The sequence below is a fragment of the Anguilla rostrata genome, chromosome 1 (assembly GCF_018555375.3).
Source record: "Anguilla rostrata isolate EN2019 chromosome 1, ASM1855537v3, whole genome shotgun sequence".
NCBI lineage: Eukaryota > Metazoa > Chordata > Actinopteri > Anguilliformes > Anguillidae > Anguilla > Anguilla rostrata.
In genome coordinates, this window is record NC_057933.1 from 76,531,832 (window position 1) to 76,551,227 (window position 19,396).

Consider the following 19,396-nt stretch of genomic DNA (forward strand, 5'->3'; position numbering starts at 1 on the left):
CTAACCTGTATTTCCTGACAAAATAAGCAACCTGAAGTTTCGTACAGCAAGTGAAAAAACAGCATTGGTCAGCGGGATGGTCTTGGACTGTTTGAATCTGTTGTGAGTGGTTATGATGTTGGTCCCCAAAAATGTGCATGGTATGGGAACACACAGGTCCAAAAGAGATCCAGACAGAGAATCTGCCACTTACTGTATGACTTGCTTCTAAAACGTCTGAACAGACTCTGGGGCATTTTTGACAGACTGAAGCAATGCTTCTTAATAATGACAATCAAGACTGAACCCAATTAAAAATTGCAATGTGAAACTAAGAGCAAGTGGACCAAGAAAAAAACATATTCCTCATTAGAATTATTATTATTTTTATTTATTTACTTTTTTAAAAACAACGGAACTTAAACTTTTAAGATGGTTCTTAAGATGCATCGCAGCTAACGTGCACAATTTAAACAAGCATTTCTCAAAACACATTCTTGTTGTTACCTTTTACTTACAAATATTGTACCAAGTTGTTTAGTGAACACCTAACAAACTATTTTGGTATATTTGGTGTATTTGGTGCTTTCCCTTGTCTGTGTTGGTTGAGCACTGTCTGCTTTTTTGTTAACAGATATTACACCAACAAACCCAGTATATTTATGTAGCGGAACTCTTAGCAATTAGCAATCATCCATAAGAAAACGAGCTTGGTTTCAGGTGACATTGTCTAAGTAAATGATGGGAGTTGAACAATCGAGTATGAAAGGTGTCAGACATAGAAAACTTACAGACACCTAAACATCACGCAGAGAGGAAAGCTTAATTAATGAATTAGTATCCTGCAACATGGAACTGAAACATATCCACATTAAATTTATCAGATATCATAATCAAGGAGCGACTGCATGGCCCAGCCACCTCTCAACCCAAAAATGCACCAGGAGGGCAGGAATAATTAGGACATATCATAATCTGCTGGTTCAGTATACAGTGTACAGAGTGTCTTTGACATCCTCTTGCAGGCCAAAAGGGGTTTCCACTGGTTACCTGGGAGGCCAGTGAGGTCATCTGGGATCTGGTTTAGAGCCAGCCTCAAGGAGGTTGTCATCTGTGTCTTAATTTCTGCCACAAGGTATGTCTACAGAGTAATGATAGAAAAATAAATATTAGATCATTTTTTGTAAAGTGATTTTTATTAAGGTGGAAGCTAAATTCATCTTAGGTAAATTCATTTTTAAATTAATCTCCATTTACTTGCAAACTGTTGCACATTTAAACAGAAAAAATGCAACATTTACTAGATTAGAAGGTCATCTTAAACTAATATTATTCGGCTGTGTCATAATAGCTTTATAAGTGATAAGTGATAAAAAGTTAGCACAAAAAGTGGCGTTGTCTTACAGGCATTATTATACTATAAGCATTGAATTAATGCCCCGCCACCCCCCCACCCCCCACCCCAAATTGGATAATTGAATGTTCCATAAAGGCTAGTAGAATTTTCCAGAGAAAACTAACCTTTATCTCACTGAACTCATCCAGCATCTTGTCCCTGGCCTTAAGGAACATGTTATTTTTGGATATCTCAATTCCACTTTTCAGTGTCGCTCTAATCGTCTTTAAAGAACCTTTTCCACTGATCTTAGTATGTGCTGAAAATAGATGCGACACATTATTGGATTCATTTCTATTAATAAGGGGATTTAACATGTTAATATAGATGAAATGGGGATTTCTTAATTCCTTAATTCCCTATTGAGATGCCAACCTTCATATGTTGGCTTCATGGTGTCACAGACTGAATCCCTGAGGGAACTGTAGATCAGCTTCTTTTTCTCTCTGACTTTTTCTTCCAAATTCTTGAGCAGTTTTCTTTGCTTGATGATATGAAAGGGTAGACACCATATGACTAAAATTATCTGGACACTCCTTGGTCTGGGGCTGTTCTTGGTTTGGGCTAGGCTGCTTACTTCCAGTGAAGGCAAATCATACAACATACAGTGACATTCTAGACGATTCTGTGCTTCCTCAACAGTTAGGGGGAGGCCCTCTCCTGTTTCAGCATTACAATGCACACAGCGAGGTCCATACAGAAATGGTTTTGTCGAGAACAGCACAGAGGAACATGACTGACCTGCACAGAGCCCTGACCTCAACCCCATCCAACACCTTCGGGATCATTTGGAAAGCTAAGGAAGCAAATCCCTGCAGCAATGCTCCAACATCTAGTATAAAACCTCAGAAGAGTGGAGGTTGAATAGTAGAAAAGGGTGGACCAACTCCATATTAATACTAATAACTTAGCCCAAAGATGTTGGATATCAGGTGTCCACATACTGTACTTTTGGTCATATAGTGTTTATCCATTTACTTGTGGAAAAATTGGTGAGGTCATTTTTTTCAGTTGAGCATTAGGTGCAATCTACATTACATGTATTATTTATAAAAGAGAATGCAGGAATACACACTATGAGCCCAAATGCATATATACAGTAGAAGTAGTTCCTTCTCACCTTTGTTCTAATGTAGACCAGACGCAGGTATGTCATTTCATTCTTTGTTTTGTAGTTTTTCAGGTCTTCAATTGTGATGAAGTTCATATAAAAACTTGCAAAGATTGATGTTCTTGAACCTCCAGTGCTTGAGAGACTATTTAAAATGATTTGTTGGTGTTACTCTCAAGTGATACTTAGACATATCAAACACAGAAATATGGGGCTGTTGTGTAGCATGTTCTGCTAATAACTTGGTTTTCCATGTACCAATGGTGCCCACAGTCTGTTGTTGAACCCTGACTGCTGTTTATGGCTAACAGCCCTAGAGGGTGTTTCCTATGAAGAGTGGACTATAGTCAGCAGGGTTGTCCCTGTGTGATCACACAAGCAATTTCTGGTTAACTGGGCGTCTGCAGGCTAACTGTGCTAACTGCAGTACACAGCTCTGAAAGCTGCAAGTGTTTGTTGTGAATACCGGTATGTTTTTAATGTGTTTTCCAATAGGTTTAATGAGTCAACCGACCACCATGTCTGTGTAAGGCTAACCACAAACTTTAACGCTATAGCTAACCTTTGGCAGGTCACTTAAAACGAGTATATATGAATACCGTCAATTTTCAGTCTAGACATCCTTGTAGATTTTTCTTTGGTAGTGCAGACAGGCTTACAGCATGTCCCACCGCTGCCAAGCTATCCGTGGACCAGGCTTGCATGGTTATCTACTAGGCCAAAATAATCATGATGTAAATTCCCATGATGAAAAAGAAGCCTATTTTGCAGCCCCAGAATGTCACAGTTCGGCTATATTGACAGAATAATTAATAATCTTGTAGTTTATTGCAGGCGGGGTTAGCCTATGTTGAAACCTTAAATGCAGTTTTACTGACATGTACATTTTAGTGGTAGCCTAACCCGGACATTGTGATATTTCTCAATTGAAATGACCTAAACTTATTTCACAAGGGAAGCTTATTTAAATGTCCAAAAGGCTGTAAAATAACAAATTTTAATGGTGAAAACCATTTAGATCGCGGCAGAGAGACAGGTCCCAGATAGTCGGCAGCGCTGGGCAGATTCTGATGATAAAACAGCCAAAATGCCATCACAATGCCGGAGAAATGTGCCGCGAATATGCTGAAAATAGTTGAACACCCATAGCTTAACAAGCTACTTAGGCTTCAGTATATGGTCTAAACAAATTACACACGGGAAACTTGGTTTTGGTTATGTAAATGGTATAAGGCTGATTTTAACACCGCACACCCGTTCGGAGAGACAGAGGCCTGATAGCTAGCGAGTGACTGTCAGATCCGTCCCTGGCTATCACTGGCTATCTGCGGCAATATACAATCTGATGATAAAGATTCATTTTTAGTACAGCTTGTATTCAGAAATACCATCAAGATATGGGAGAAGTGAGCCGGTAGTAGCAAGTTGCTAAATAATTTTTTAGTCAAACATCTATTTAGCTTGTTAACTGTTTAGTTGGCAGAAGTGCTGTGTGAACAATGGTGTAACTAATTTAGCAAACAACCTGCTGTAGGTTAGGCTATTCCCAAAATTAAATAGCCTAGCTATATCGTACAGTAATTTTCAGATTCCATCGTCATATCATATAGTCTAACAGCACTTAATTGGATATAAGAATATAAATGCATTATGTATAAGACATCATCGAAATTTCCTTTATAACCATTAGCTAACATTATCTAGCTATAGACAGTGCTATCTGCAAAGTACTGTGTAACCAACCTGTTATAGATGCTATTCTCCCTTACAGTAAATAGTCTGACAACATGTAACTTTAAATGTTGTCTTTGGAAATATTACTCAAAGCATTTCAAACTTTTATTATTAAGTACAAGGTACAAACACCAAGGCAACAGTTCCTAGCTAGCCAAGCTAGTGACATTCATAACTGTTAGCTAAAAAGTAGTTTGTGAGCTATTTAGCTGTACCCACAGTTTCGGAAATCTGAGAAGAAAATGAAGCCACTCTTCAGATAGGCCCCGTCACATCATGAAGCTGTGAAGCTACTATGGTTGTCTCAAGACCGTTACAAATCGCATCGGTATTGTTCTTAACCGCGCCTAGTCCACGCAATCGGAATTGTGATATTTGGTCATATTTTTTTCTATTATGTTCAGCCTAGAACATTTTTTGATCCAGGAAAAATTTAAAATGTTATTGCCTGTTTCTATTGATCACCACAATTTTAGCTATTGGCTCATATTTCACGCTGGAGTGAGTTTGATGAATTTCTACAACAGTCATAGGAAACACATGGCAAACTCATCCATAATTCTATTTCCAGGCCATGGGCCATCTTGTGGTGGTGCCACACGCGGAAGTATCTAATTAAATAGAATTGAATGGAACTTCGCCACCACTAGACCACTTCTAGAAACAACTTCAGTAATTTGTCCGAAATAAGTCGCGATTCAGTATAGCATCAAAAAAGAAGAATCCAGTCTGGCAATATTTTGTCACTGAACGTGTTATGAGTGAGATGTACACGTTGTCTATAAACTAGGTTGAAAACTAGGTTATGTTTATATTGACATTTAATAAAGCCTTTCATTGATTTACATTACATTTTAAATTCCGGAGAAGTATCATTTCTTTGTATTAAATTTCTCAATTTGAAAAAGAAAACAGACAAAAAGCCAGGCCTGACCCCATAGAATAGGTTTGTGCCGACTGGTGGAGAAAATTATAATTGCAGCGGGAAAATTTGTTTTCAACTCATTGATACTGTTCGAAGTTAGTTAATTTATTTTCATAGTTAAATTAATATCTGTTCATTAACCCTTAAGAATATTTGCATATCAAAATTAGTCAAATGCACATCCCCAGTATCTGTGGGGCTAACGTATGCCCCATTTACTCCGGGTGTGGTAAGTAACAAAGTTCATGTAGATGAAGTACAACTTTTATACATGAAGTACAGCTTTTGCTGAGTATAAATAATATTAGCAATTTTAACTTTCTACTCCACTACATCGATAAAGAAATTATGTACTTTTTAATACATTAAATACATACTCAAATACATTTCTATTGACAACTGTTACTTGTTACATATCGTATGGTTGGTCGTCAGCCAAATCTTCTCTGGATTGGCTGGTATAACATGGTGAAAACATTCCCCCTCTTTTAAAAATGATTTGGCGACTGAGAAAGGGTGATACCACCATCTACAGGGCTTTTTATTAGACGAGAAGTATTGCCGGTAGGACTTAATTGAAATAGTGTGCCATCATGTACAGCAAATGTATATGGTGTACACTGACTTGATTTGCCATGGCATGTACGCTGTACAGCACCAACGTGAGTGCAGGGGCTAGCGAATCTCATTCTGTGTCAGTTTAGCAGCTAAAAGTCACTGATTGTAGCTACATGCAACTACAGCAACTGCTTATTTAACCCAAGATGAACTAAGCTAGCGTTAACGTTAGCTTTCTGTTATTAGCCAAGCAGGAAAGTGTTTGCTGCTGCTATCTGTAACCATGAAAATATTTTAGAATGGAGATTCTGTTGGGATTTTCTACAAAACATTAATCTAATTAGAATTAAAGTTAGTCTAGTGATTGCCACTAATACACAGCACATTCATTGATGACCATATGTTTTCTAAACTTGCAGTAGTGCAAACATTAACTAGCTAAAGGTTCTGAAGACACCAGGCAGACTCAACTAACAGTAGCTAGCTAACATTAGGTTAACATTAACGTTTGCGTCGACTCAGTAAAGGAATGAAAGATAATGTTGCTACAACCCGCCTTACCTCGTTGGAGTGCACATGAAGAGTAAATGTGCATTCAGTGGCTTGGGTTGGACACGCATACGACAGTCATGCCTTTTCATTTAGCTATGATGAGTTTGTCTTGTTAAATTATTTGTCATTGAGTTTAGATAATTTCCTTTTTTAAATAAGGCTCCCCTTACAAAAAACTAGGAAACCAAGTTTACTTTTGTTAGGTATACTTATTTTTGTGTGGCAATATAGAGCCAATGACGGATGACCCCCCCTATTCCCTATTTTCTTGTTTTAGTTTACATTGTTTAGATTTAAGTATAGCGGCTGTGAGATGTATTCTTTTATTTTACTGTTAGTATTCATGTATATTTGTCATCTGGGTCAGCTATCTATGGCTATCTGAGTATGCAGTACTCGCAATGCACAGCAGAGGGCAGTAGCGGAGCTGCTTGGGAAGGAAATGGGATGTCTCGGTGCGCAGATTTCTATGTTCGCCAAAGCAGTGAAAATGAAACATGCTACTACGAAGTGATCATTCTTTTGTGCATTGTATTGGATATTGCAGAGTTTTGATAAAGAACCCTCAACAACATGCGCGCTTGAAGAGTCATCTTTATGAGTGTGCAACATTTGCAATACAGCTGTACTGGTGTATTTGTTACTCGCATGCAGCTATATAGAGCAGAACCTGTGGCATTAGGCCTACCTACAGGAAGTGAAGGCACTATTTTCCCATTTTGGGGTAAACTAAGAAGGTACTAGAGAATTTATACATGCCTTTTTCTACTGGCAATGTGGCACGTCACGTTTTTACACAATATAGAGATGTTAGATGTTGTTGTTTTTGTTTTATTGCAAAATGTTTTTTCATATTGTACTTTTGAAAACTTGAGTACATTAAAACCCGGATACTTGGAGACTTTGACTCAAGTATTTATAAAAATAGGTGACTTGCTCTTCTACTAGAGTAATTATATAATAGTTGTATCTTTACTTTAACTCAGGTATGATATTTGAGTACTTTTACCACCGCTGATTTACTCTAAGCTGTTATAACATGTATCCTATATATGCTATACACGAGGATAACGTGTGTCTGTTTTTCCGCAACAGCAGCTTTTTTACAGAAGCTTTGTGACTTGTGGCAAAAGTTTTTCCCATTATCAGCTATACTGTTGCAGACAGTGTCGGAACTGCATGTCAGAGGAAGTAGTACGTGGCAACCGTTTCTAAGCAGGGATTGGTGGACTGCATTGTATATTTGCTAAAGGTCAATTGGCTTGGTGCCTTCTCCTGTATTCCCTCACTGGCAAAATACCACTTTTGAGTTGACTCCATTCATCCCCTTTTCTGGTGGGAACTTTGTATGGCCAATAGGGGCACCATGTGTCAAACTTAACGCGATGAACAAAAACAAACACAATGGCTCTAACACACATGAATATCATAAACACAAAAGTCACTCACCCAAAAATTCTGTGAAAGAGGTTTTTTTCTTTCATCTTTGTATACATGGGTTCTGACAGAGTGTGGTTCAGATTAAGTACCCATCCTTCTTCAGTTCGATGATTTCCATTTTTGCTACACAAGGCTTTAAGTGTACTGTAGTACCATTTGTCTTTACGCCATGTCTGTAGTAACACAGAAGTACAGAGGAAAAATCAACAAACTGGAAGTGATTTATGCATCAAGCATTCCCTTTGTCCCTTTATAAGCTGTTTTTGAGGTTACCTGAGGTTCATTTTGAAATGAGTTTGAGTTTGTGTATGTGTGTGGGTGTGTGTTTGCTTGAAGGGGGGGTGGCGTCAGACCGCAATGAACACCCCCTGTGCTAGCTATGCGGTTGGGGTGCAGTGGCCCCAAAGACTCATCTTTAGGCCTATTCAATTAATCAAGTCAAAGCCTGTTTACAACAGAGCAAAATGTGGAAATATTTCATGTCATGAAAATGGGCAGCTGCTGACTTGAAATAGCAAATTAAAATAGTTTTTTTTTATCTTGAGATTGAGGCTCAGTAAATATAAATTTATGATTTATTAATTTGTTCATTCATTCATTCATTCATTCATTCATTCATTGCTGGCTACAATGTCGGGAAGGCTTTCAATTTCCCTGACTTTCATCGTTTTACCAGCCAAAAACAGGCAATTGCGAACACAAACTCACTGGTTCCAGCACTTTTTTGGCATTTTCCAGGCAGTTTTCCTTTGCTGCCTCGGCTCCTATCGTCAGGTTTTGCTGGAATTCTGTGTGAAGTTTCGTCAGAGCTGAATTCAGTGTTTCGCATGTTTCATTGAGGCGCTTTTGAAGTCGGTTGAACTCCAGTAAATTTGAAGTCTGATCCTGAAAAGGGGATGCAGCAATAGGGAAATTTCTGGCTGATAGCGATTCTGATTATTTAGGGAAAACATTGGTCGATACCGATACCAATTTTTGGTGATTCTACTTCAATAAGTTTTATGATCCACTGTTTCAAATCTTGCCATTCTAATAAACAAAATTTTAATTACACAACTATAAAGTAATGCAACAAAGTTAAAAATGTATTTTTTATTACGTTTCTTCACATTCATCTAACTTAAAATGCATTTCTCTGACTGAAAGTTAATTCCTGAAATATCAGTGTTTCCCCTGGAATTTCTTTTTTCAGGCCTGGTGATACGTGCCGAAAAACCCCTGAACAGTCGCAGCATGTTGTGTGGCATTGGTACGGTCGAATGGTGCAGCAGGCTATCTGCAATTTATATTTCCGTTTAAATTCCTGTTTGCTCATTATATTCAAGACTTGAAGTGATCACAAGGAGAGGATAACTTAATACGCTGTATTTATTGCATAAATATAAGCTTTGTAATCTCTGCCACATTATAATTAAGACTCCACAATTGCATACAGAGCATCTTTAATACTTGGTTGTCTGTCCCCCACGTTGGAGTCTTTTTCTCGTAAAATTTCCTTGTACCGTGAAGAATACCTGTCTAGTTTATTTTTTGGAGGTGACTGCTAATGAAATCGACACAAGCAATGCCGGAAGCACTGTCCTAAAATTTATTTTTACCGTGGAGAGTGCCTGACACGCAAGCGTAGGAAATGTGTTACCACGTTGGCACAATTGTATCAAGAAATATGCCTACCTTTTTTGTAAAAAATGCTTTGTGTTGTCACTGCTTTTAGATCAAACCTACCATGTATCTGTTTATAATGCAAGCGTAGCGTGGAGCATTTAAAACCATATAGCGCTGCACCCCCTTACAAAAAAGAAAAAAATAAAGAAAATTGTAGGCTACACATTAAGCTTAAGTATAGACCCACTAGTCATATATTAACAACTTTAGGACTAAACTGGGCCACTTTTTTGTTACTAAAACTCAAAAGTAACTACCAGTAACATCCAGTGGGTACACAGTAGCTTACTACTAATTCAGTATTTTAGTAACATTTTCTGTACTTGAGTATACTATTTGTACTAAAGGGCACAAAGCCGTTCAAGTATAAGCCTAAGTATACATTCCTGAAATGTATAATCTTGAAAGTGAACCACATAGACTTTGTAATTTAATGAATATATGCTATATTACTATTCTTGTAAAATTTCACCTCAGCGTAAAACTGGTTAAGTGGTATCATGAAAGACATCACAGCACCACTCCATCTTAAAATTCAGCTGAGAATACATATTTAGTACATACGTAAAGCTCACTTCAGTTTAATGTACAAACTACAGATTCTCCTCTAAATTGTGTGATGGAGTGGTGCTGGGATGTCTTTCACAACATCATATCATAGTACTTGAATAACCAGTTTTAGGCTGAAGGAAACTTCAAGCTGGATGAAATATTATAAGCACGCTACTATAGCATACTTTCTTTAAAAAATGTGCTTGGTTCACTTTTGAACTATTATACATTTCAGAAAAGTATATTTAGGTTTATACTTAAACTTCTTTGCGACTTGAGTACATCAAGTATAGGCTATACTCAACTACAGAAAATGATACTAACATACTGAACTAGTAGTTAGCCACTATAGTGCTCAATAGATGTTTCCGTTACTTTTGAGTTTTAATTAACTAAAAGGTGCCCCAATTTCCTCAGGCTAGTGTGCCTATACTTAAACTTGACATGTAGCCTACACATTCAATTTATTTATTTATTTTTGTAAGCAGTGCATTATCAACTAGAAAGTTACAATTCCCAAAGGAATTGTGTGGGCTTGCTTCAAATTCCAACTGGCACTGTCCTCAAGCCCCAATGCATTTCAATGAGGGTGCATAGCTCAGAAGAAACACGAAACCGTCTAGCCCCAGCCGAGGATCAGCAAGTAGTGATTATGTTCCAGGGATTAGTCATATCCTAAGTGTCATGAGTAGAACATGGCTAACTATATGGCATGTCCTCACCTCTGTAACGTTATTTGTTGTCCTCCGTGTATCCACACATCTGTATCAGTGGTTGTAGCATCCATGTGTCCATACATCTGTATCGGTGGTTGTAGCTGTGTGTCATTAGCTCCTACTCATGGATAGCATCCATATGCGCTAACTATATTAACTAAAGTAGGCAAAACGCTAACATGTTAGCATTAGCTAAAGTAATGTTAGGCGATAAAGCTGTGCTTAAAAATCTCATGCCTTTGGAAGTGTGTCCTACTAAACTTCCATGAGTCAGTGACGACCTGCGCATGCATCCTAGTGAGTGAGTGACCACCTGTGCATGCGTCCTACTAAAGTGTTCCACTAAACGTCCATGACTGACCCTCTATGGAGTGACCACAAAAAAAGTTGAATGTTTCAAAAAGTTTTAAATATTTCAAAAATCTGAATACATGCAACAATGTGTGGAACTAGCCGGTCATTTTGGTGTATAAAGTTTGAATGTAGTGCAAAAACTGTAGGAATAGTTAGCGCTAGAAAAATGGGCAGAAAGTGCAGATAATAATAAGAAATATGAAAGACAGTAAGAATGGGCTTGCCGGAAGCAAGCCCACTGATTATATTTTAAACGTTCCATGCTATTAAGGCTGTATAAACGGACTGACTGGGTGATTGACGAGTGTTTTATTTTTATGCATGATAGGTTTGATCTAAATGCAGTGACAGCATCTAGCCTCTTTTTCAAAGATGGTATCTCTCAATATAATCGTGCCACCATGGTAACATTTCCTACGCTTGCAAGACAGACACATAGAGCGTACATAACTGGAGAGGGTAGGACGGGCCAGGTGGTGAAGCCTAGGAAGTAACGGGAAACAGCCTCTACTGCACATGCTTGAGGGCAAAAGCGCTTGCTGCGCATTGAATTCAATGGAGAAAACCAAGGTGATTTAAGAACCAAAGAAAATCTAATTGGTCCAGTTTTTGTGATTGTGCAGCAGTTTGTGAAATTATGATTGTTTTGATCCAGCAGTCTTGGGAAAATTTTTATTAAAATTGGCATATTTTACTACGTTTGACATATTTTTTCAAAATGCTTTTCATATGAACCATAACTGTCATTAATTGAGTTTCAAAATATCATCAGAGACATTTTATTTTGCCTTCAAATGTATGTAATGATATTCCCCACTCACTTTAACCTCTTAGCGCCAAGCCCCTAGTGGTCGGCACGCCGGCGTGCTTTGATTGCTCAATTCAGACATTCTGTTCTCCTGCGACCAAATTATGCATTGAAAACACAAACTTGGTGTTCTAGATTTATTAGTAGACGATTCAGGACCACTATGCCGAATATGGAGTTTCGCAGCGCCACCATTGTTGCGCTGGTTGTGCATTTACCAAGCACCCCGTCCCCACAGGCTCATCTGTAACTACACCCCCCCACGCGTGACACAATGGTCATTAGTGTCGATTTGGGCATACATAAAAACATTCTTTAACCACTAAAAATTCGTATTCCGTCGTAGCATACATAAAAACATTCTTTAACCACTAAAAATTTGTATTCCGTCGTAGCAACAAGATAAAGCCAACATAGCGACATAGCTCAGGAGGTAAGACCGATTATCTGGCAGTCGGAGGGTTGCCGGTTCAAACCTCGCCCTGGGCGTGTTGAAGTGTCCTTGAGCAAGACACCTAACCCCTAACTGCTCTGGCGAATGAGAGGCATCAATTGTAAAGCGCTTTGGATAAAAGCACTATATAAATGCAGTCCATTTACCATTTACATTTACAATAGCCAAAGGTATGCCAGTACAGCTGTGAAAAATGCTGCTCACTGAACACTGAAATAAACAAGATATTGTGTACAGTGAAATTCTACTGTGAATAGCTGCAACTAAATATGGAATAAATATACAACCTTATCATTGGTTTTATGCGTAGAGATGTCCCTTTCCAGACGGAGTGGTCATATATTGTCTTGGACAATCCGTTTGTGAAATATACGCTCATGTGTGATGCCTGGGTACCTTCCAGTATAGCTGTGCGTAATACCACATATGTTGTTTTCGGTGTTGTCGACCTTTGTAGTACAATCTGGCTTGATCGACAGTTAATCGATTCAATAGGTGACAGAAGAAGCTTTCTAACGATGTATAATGTGTCTAATTTTACTTTTGGAATAACGTTTTATAGCCCAGCGTAAACAAAGGTTTTGTCTCATTATAGCTGCATTACGCATTCAGTCTGTGGTTGCAGTAAAAGACACTGCACCTGGCAAAATTTAATCGATGACTTTCATTATTTCTTGGAAAATACTATTATTCCTGAGAAATTCTAAGCATGGCTAAGGCATATGTTTGCTGATAGACGTAGCTGATATACTGTTTTCTGGGCTAAGTTAGAACTGGGGAGCGACAGGATTCATTCTGTCTCCGTCTCTAACTACTGAACACGGATTTCATCAAGATTTCATCATCTAAATGTAAGTCTTACTGCTGAAAATATGTCTGTTATATACGTTATTTTTGAAATTGAGTGTCTTTAACTAGGTTAGTGGTATTTTAGAATGAGGATCTTTCACACTGTAACGTAATCGTTTGTTGGTTTGCTTGTAGTTTGTGTTCAATGTATGTACCGGATATGACCTCAGCTGGAACATTGCCAAAATGTGGTGGACGGTTGAATATTGTTTTATTGTCGTCCCATCCCTATACAAGAAAACATCACATACTGTGGAGTACAGAAAAACATAGAGTTAATGATTACATATTCAGGTACTGTACCACAGTGTGATAATGTTTTGCATTATTTTTTTAATTGATATCAATTTGGATTTTGGATAGATTTGGATAGATTTGGATTTTGGATAGATTTGGAGACGCTGGGTACACTGCTTACTTTTTGATTCATAGATCTTTAGTAGTTCTGCGTATCCACCCTTAGATTTGATGCACTTGTGGTCAAGGAGTTTTTGATCCAGGAAATGTATAGTTTAACCTGCTGCATATTTGCAATCTATCAGTATTTAATTGCAAACTAAAGAAGAGCACATTTATTTTAGATTTTTTGCCTAGACAATTGCATTTGTGGCACTTTAGTTTATATTCATAATTAAGGAAGAAATAATCTAAGTTAGTATTGTAAATGGTACAAATATCTTGCTTCATTTAAGCCATTTTTCAAGTCTCTGTGGAGTTATAAAGCTTTAAATAGGGTACCCCCTAAATGGGCAAGGATTGGCCAGATTTGGCATGTGCGCTAAGGGCTTAATGGAAGCTCCAATGCCCGCAGCATTCACAGAACAGGCTTATTTCCGGGACTTCACAAGCTTAGGTTAGCTGAAGGCATGCTGCCTAGTTAAATATGCATGTCTGTGGTAAGACACTCTTCATGGTAAGAAGAAATTTTAAGACCGTGCTTCCAATATTGCTTGTGTCAAAAGTGCTGCAACGGAAACAGCGATAGATTTACTCTTGAAATCCCATCTGTCCAGAATGTATACAAGTCAGGCATTCTTCATGGTCAGCAGAAATTTTATGACAACGTTAGTTTGACAGTGCAAACGAGAAATACAGTGTCATTGCGATTACACAAGAAAATACTAGGCTACATATCAGAAACTTACTTTCACTTCGCTCATTAGGGATGAAGTAAAGGGACTGACAGCAGCATAGAATACTGCAATGGCACTCTTTTGCATCAAGTTTTCCAGGCACCAACACAGAGGTTGTCTGATAATTCGGAACAGCGCCCCACAGAGGCTCTCAAGCCAAATGATTTTTGACTTCCAAATGACTAGGTATTTGGCTTTACTTCTGCCATTTTATAAAAGGATTTTGGTGGGTTGGCAGCCCACCAGGTCTGTACAATTATAGGGGAAACTCTGAATATGGAAAACAAAGTGCTATTATTTTGTATCTGACAGGCTAATGAAAACCAACTTGTGGATTACAAATAAACAATAGACTTGTTTTCGTTTTGATTGACAGGGCATGATCTGAGCTGACCACTATCACCACCCAAAAGATGTTACCTGAATTTCTGTTAATAGCTGCAGTAGGAAACATCAACTCTTCATTTCAGATCAATTTCTAATTTTGCGAAAATGTAACAAGTCACTAAACCACAAATGAATGTTTCTTAAAAGCTGCACACCAAAATTCCAGCAGACTGTCTGTGGTATTCAAATTCAGACACAGCACCAAGCTGATAAAATCATGTGCTTGGTTCTTCATAGTATTTTAAAATATATTAAAATATACATAGTGATGGAGTCAAAACACACCTTTTCATTGATGGCATCCTTTGAAAAGTGAAGATATGAAATGATTCCCGAAACCTCAGATACATAATCTTTCACTTCCTTCACAGAATGGGAGACATACAGTTTCCTAATGTGCTCCATCAGCAATGGCAATTCTTTGTAAATAGTAGAAAAAACAGCTGGTTAGCACGTAAACCATTTATTTTATCTTCATCTTGTGCTTAAATATATAGGCCTATATTTTTTTTACCAGTTTGATCCTGATTCAGAACAGACTTCCTTTGTGCAGTTCTCCTGAATTCTTCAGAACTCACAGTGTACACATCAAAGAAGTCGTCTGAATGCCCTTCATCACCAAGCAGACATTTCTGAAATCAATTGTTATAATTGTTATTCATAAATTATTACAAAATAAATTTGTAGTCCGTATTGTGTGATGAGAATGTGATTGTATTATGCAGTTGCATTTTTTTTTTGTGTCCTTTCCTATGGACAGTTATGAAGTATTATGTTCCTGGTGAATCTAAGAATGTATATCTTTTTGGATAGAAATGCAGTTGTCAAAAATAACTATTTTTTATGGTTAAATAGATACTTTAAGCTGATAATGTGACCATAACTGTTTTTTCATACCTTTATTCCTATTAGTTTTTGTTTAAATTTGCCTTTGTGGAAGAGCTAGATGCAACATCAAATTTCAGTTAAAGCTGTCACACTAAAACTCACCTTTATTTTCTCTTTCCAGGTTACCCTGATGTCTTTTTTAAGGTCATCATTACGGAAGCATATACATGCCTGTTTTAGTCTGTCTTCATATTGAGGATCCTGAAAAATATGTATTAATAATTAAATGTCAAATATTAAATATTTCCTATGAGATATTCAATATTTATATTATCTCTACTTACCTCAGGATCACATTTTATTGCAAGATCCTTATCTGTGATGGGATGATTCCTTGTAAAATCAGAAAAGTCATTCAAAATTAAAAACATGATAAGTCTGTATACAGGTATAGTAAATATTTCTAAATGAGTTAATAATGTAGCAGCTAACCTTTTGATCTCCTCTGTGTTGATGATATCTGTTTTGGTGCAGATGAAGGTGATATTGTGACACCCTCCTCCTCCAGCAACGTGTCTCAGTGTTGTATCAAAGATCTCACTGGGAACTGGCTCTGACAGGGCATGGTTAATATCATTCACAATCCAGACTGCAGAGCACTGGCTGAGACACTGTGGGATTTAAATGGAAAAGCTGTCAGACAGATATTTAAAAAATATTTACTGATGACTTGCTGGCTTTTTAAGTTATATGGGCAGTCATGGGTTTTGAATTGAGTAGAAGAATAAAGACTACTGACAGCAAATGCACCCTTGTTCAGGATGCAAAGTTTCAAACAAAAAGATCTTCCTCAGGCAGACTTAATATTAAAAAATGAACCTTGTGACTCCAAAAACAGCTTGTACAGGCACAAAAGGAATGCATAAATCACTTCCAGTTTGTTGATTTTTCATCAGCACTTCATGCATTCCTTTTGTGCCTGTACAAGCTGTTTTTGGAGTCACAAGGTTCATTTTTTAATATTAAGTCTGCCTGAGGAAGATCTTTTTGTTTGAAACTTTGCATCCTGAACAAGGGTGCATTTGCTGTCAGTAGTCTTTATTCTTCTACTCAATTCAAAACCCATGACTGCCCATATAACTTAAAAAGCCAGCAAGTCATCAGTAAATATTTTTTAAATATCTGTCTGCTCAGACAAACTAGCACCAATCGAAAGCACACACCAAACAGAAAGAATACTATTTCCTAGTGAACTATTTTTTAAGCAGCCTAATTTGCTTGTGCTTGTTATAATCTTATGAATTGCTAATAATATTGACATGAGAAACGTTTCATCATAGTCCCAGTCACAATGAGGTGATTTACATTTAGCTCTTTATTTAATGCAGGAAAAAATCCAGACTGAGGAGCACTGGCTGAGACACTGTGGGATTTAAACGGAAAAACTTTCAGCCGTAGACCGTATACAAATATGGACGAAGTGAGTATGACGTCACGCACTGATTTGCTATGGTTATTGCTCACTGGTGCATGAAGCCCAAACTAGGGCGCAGCCATTGCCGGTTGCAACCAACGCAAGCGCAGTGGAGCGAAAGAGGAGTCCACGACTACGGGAAACTCCACCCTGAATACCTTACATGGTAATTATACACGCCCACATCTGGAATACAAGCGTGTCTGTGCAACCACAGAACCGTAGTCAACAGCTTATAGTGAGAGGATCCTCCTGGTACAGCCATGCTGAAACGTTGATATTTAGCCAGATCTCCCTGATTTGTATTGACAGTACCCACACAGACCAGCGGTAATTTCAGGCAAAAAATGTTACACAAACACTCATAAACATTTGAATGCTATGTAAGTAACCTAGCTATTTTCATACGGTCTATGGTGCAACCACAGAACCGTAGTCAAGAGCTTGTAGCGAGAGGACCCTCTATGTACTAGTCTATCGTGTTGAAACGCTGTTGATTAGCCAGATCTTGCTTACTTGTGGGTATCCACAGCCCTGGATGTTCTTGGGACAAAGACTTGTGTACTAGAAAACTAAAAATCTATAATTATATTGAACTACAAGAAGTCCACATACTACAACAATAAACATAATATGTTCAACATCAACAATGAATTACCAACTGTCATAACATTTAAAAAAGTTAATTGTGCAAGATACGTTTAGTGTTTAGATATTTACATCGATAGATAGATAAAATAGATCGCTAGCTAGCTAGCTTACTAGCTAGCTAGTTATATAGACAGATAGATAACTTACATCTCTAGATAGCTATACAGATATATCACGAGATAACTAACTAGCTAGCAAGACAGACAGATAGATCGACACAAGATAGTAAGCTTTAAAATCCCCCTTGCTTGTCTTCTTAAAGACGCTTCAAAACGGTTTACAAATCTGATTTCACCAACAACATATACAAATTATAAAAGACGAGACTTTGAGAATCAACTGAAACCCCGAAATGGTCAAAAATCGCATTTTGACATAGAACCTTGTTCATCAGAAAATGTTTTAAATGTATTAACCGAAAGAACTGGAGAGAAGAATTCTTAGAATAGCGGATTTGTCTAGTACAGTTGAACGCATCACACAATATTTTTAGACCTTGGACTTAAAATGGTGAGATTGTATGTAGCTAGCTAATCAAGACGACACAGCATCACACCTGCCACTGAAGCACTCTGCCTGGCTGCAAGGATGGGTAATTTCCTTATATGGTCATACGGTAGTAGGACAAGCCACATTGCATGCATTGAAATTAACCCAGATTTGGGAATTTTAGCTGAATTATTTTTAAAAATCAGACCCAGGGGAGACATTACAAGGAATGGGATTAACTAGTTAAACCATCATTTCTTTTGTAAAAAATGTATTGACTTTATATTTCCTCAGAGAAAATTGGCCTCTTTTCAGGCTTTCCCCATTGACTTAACATTGGGTGGGCGGGGTTTCAAGTTATTTTTGCAACCAGACGTTGCAGTTCACTCTGTAGCCACTGGGGTAAAAGGCTTCACAAATAGAGGCACGTTGTTGGCACTTGGTTTCAGCAATGCCCTTGGATAGGGGAACCGGTTGGCTAGGCTGAATGTGCTCTTATCTTCCCCACAAAACTGACTCAGTGCAGGGTCAATGGTGTGGGCTCATAAATACAACTAGACAGTCAAAATAAACATAATTAATCCAACAACAGATTAAAGCATGAAGCACTGACAGTACCTCTCTCCACATCTCACTTCTCTCTTTATTGACATCTCCAGCCCCAGGCAGGTCCACCAGCACAATCCCCTCCAGTAGAGCTGGAGGCTTTGGCAAGGAGATGGTGACTCGCTTCACAAGAGGCCAGAACGTCTTAGTCTTTGCTTTTTTATCACTCCGAATGTAGCATCCAATGTTTTGAGACAGTTCTTTGGCCTGTACAGAGGTTTTGGAAGCATGAATATTCATTGAAATACATTGAAATATATCATTGCCAAAAAGATCTCCATTCACTTTGAGGTTAATAAGTGCTATTGTGCATGAGACTCACCGTGTCATATTTCATAGTCTTCCTGCCTGTGAGGGGAATCTCAGAATACTCTCTGGGATTCTCCAATTCAGTGCAACTTTTCTTCAGTCCCTCTGTTCCGAAAAAAGCTGTGATCTTTTGTCTTGCCATTGTTACCATTTCATCATCTTCAGCAGTCTCTTCTGCAGGGCTTTGTTGGTCATTGAGTATTTCTACCAGGAATTGCAGTTCTGATTTCCATTTCTGAAATAATTTCTTCATCATCAACGTGTATTATCATTCGGTCTACATGTAAGAGTACATGAACCTGATGGGTTGATTTGTTTACAGGAATGAAACAGTCATGGTTGAATTTCTTTATTACCCTTCATGTTAATGCTGTTAATTCTAGTTCTTTATGTCTTGTAATTGTCAGAACTGCGTGAGGATTGCTG

At 37.9% G+C, this 19,396-nt stretch overlaps 1 protein-coding gene across 9 annotated transcripts in view; it reads right to left on the bottom strand.

Moving 5' to 3' along the window:
• LOC135235920 (nuclear GTPase SLIP-GC-like) overlaps positions 1-19,396 on the bottom strand; it is a 200,763-nt gene that overhangs the window by 93,975 nt on the left and 87,392 nt on the right. The window contains exon 20 of one of the 9 annotated variants that reach the window (XM_064301989.1): positions 1,030-1,120. The exons of the other annotated variants lie outside the window; for them this stretch is intronic. Coding sequence (XP_064158059.1) covers positions 1,030-1,120 — 91 coding nt within the window. The remainder of the gene's footprint in view (positions 1-1,029; positions 1,121-19,396) is intronic. 9 annotated transcript variants of the gene reach the window in all.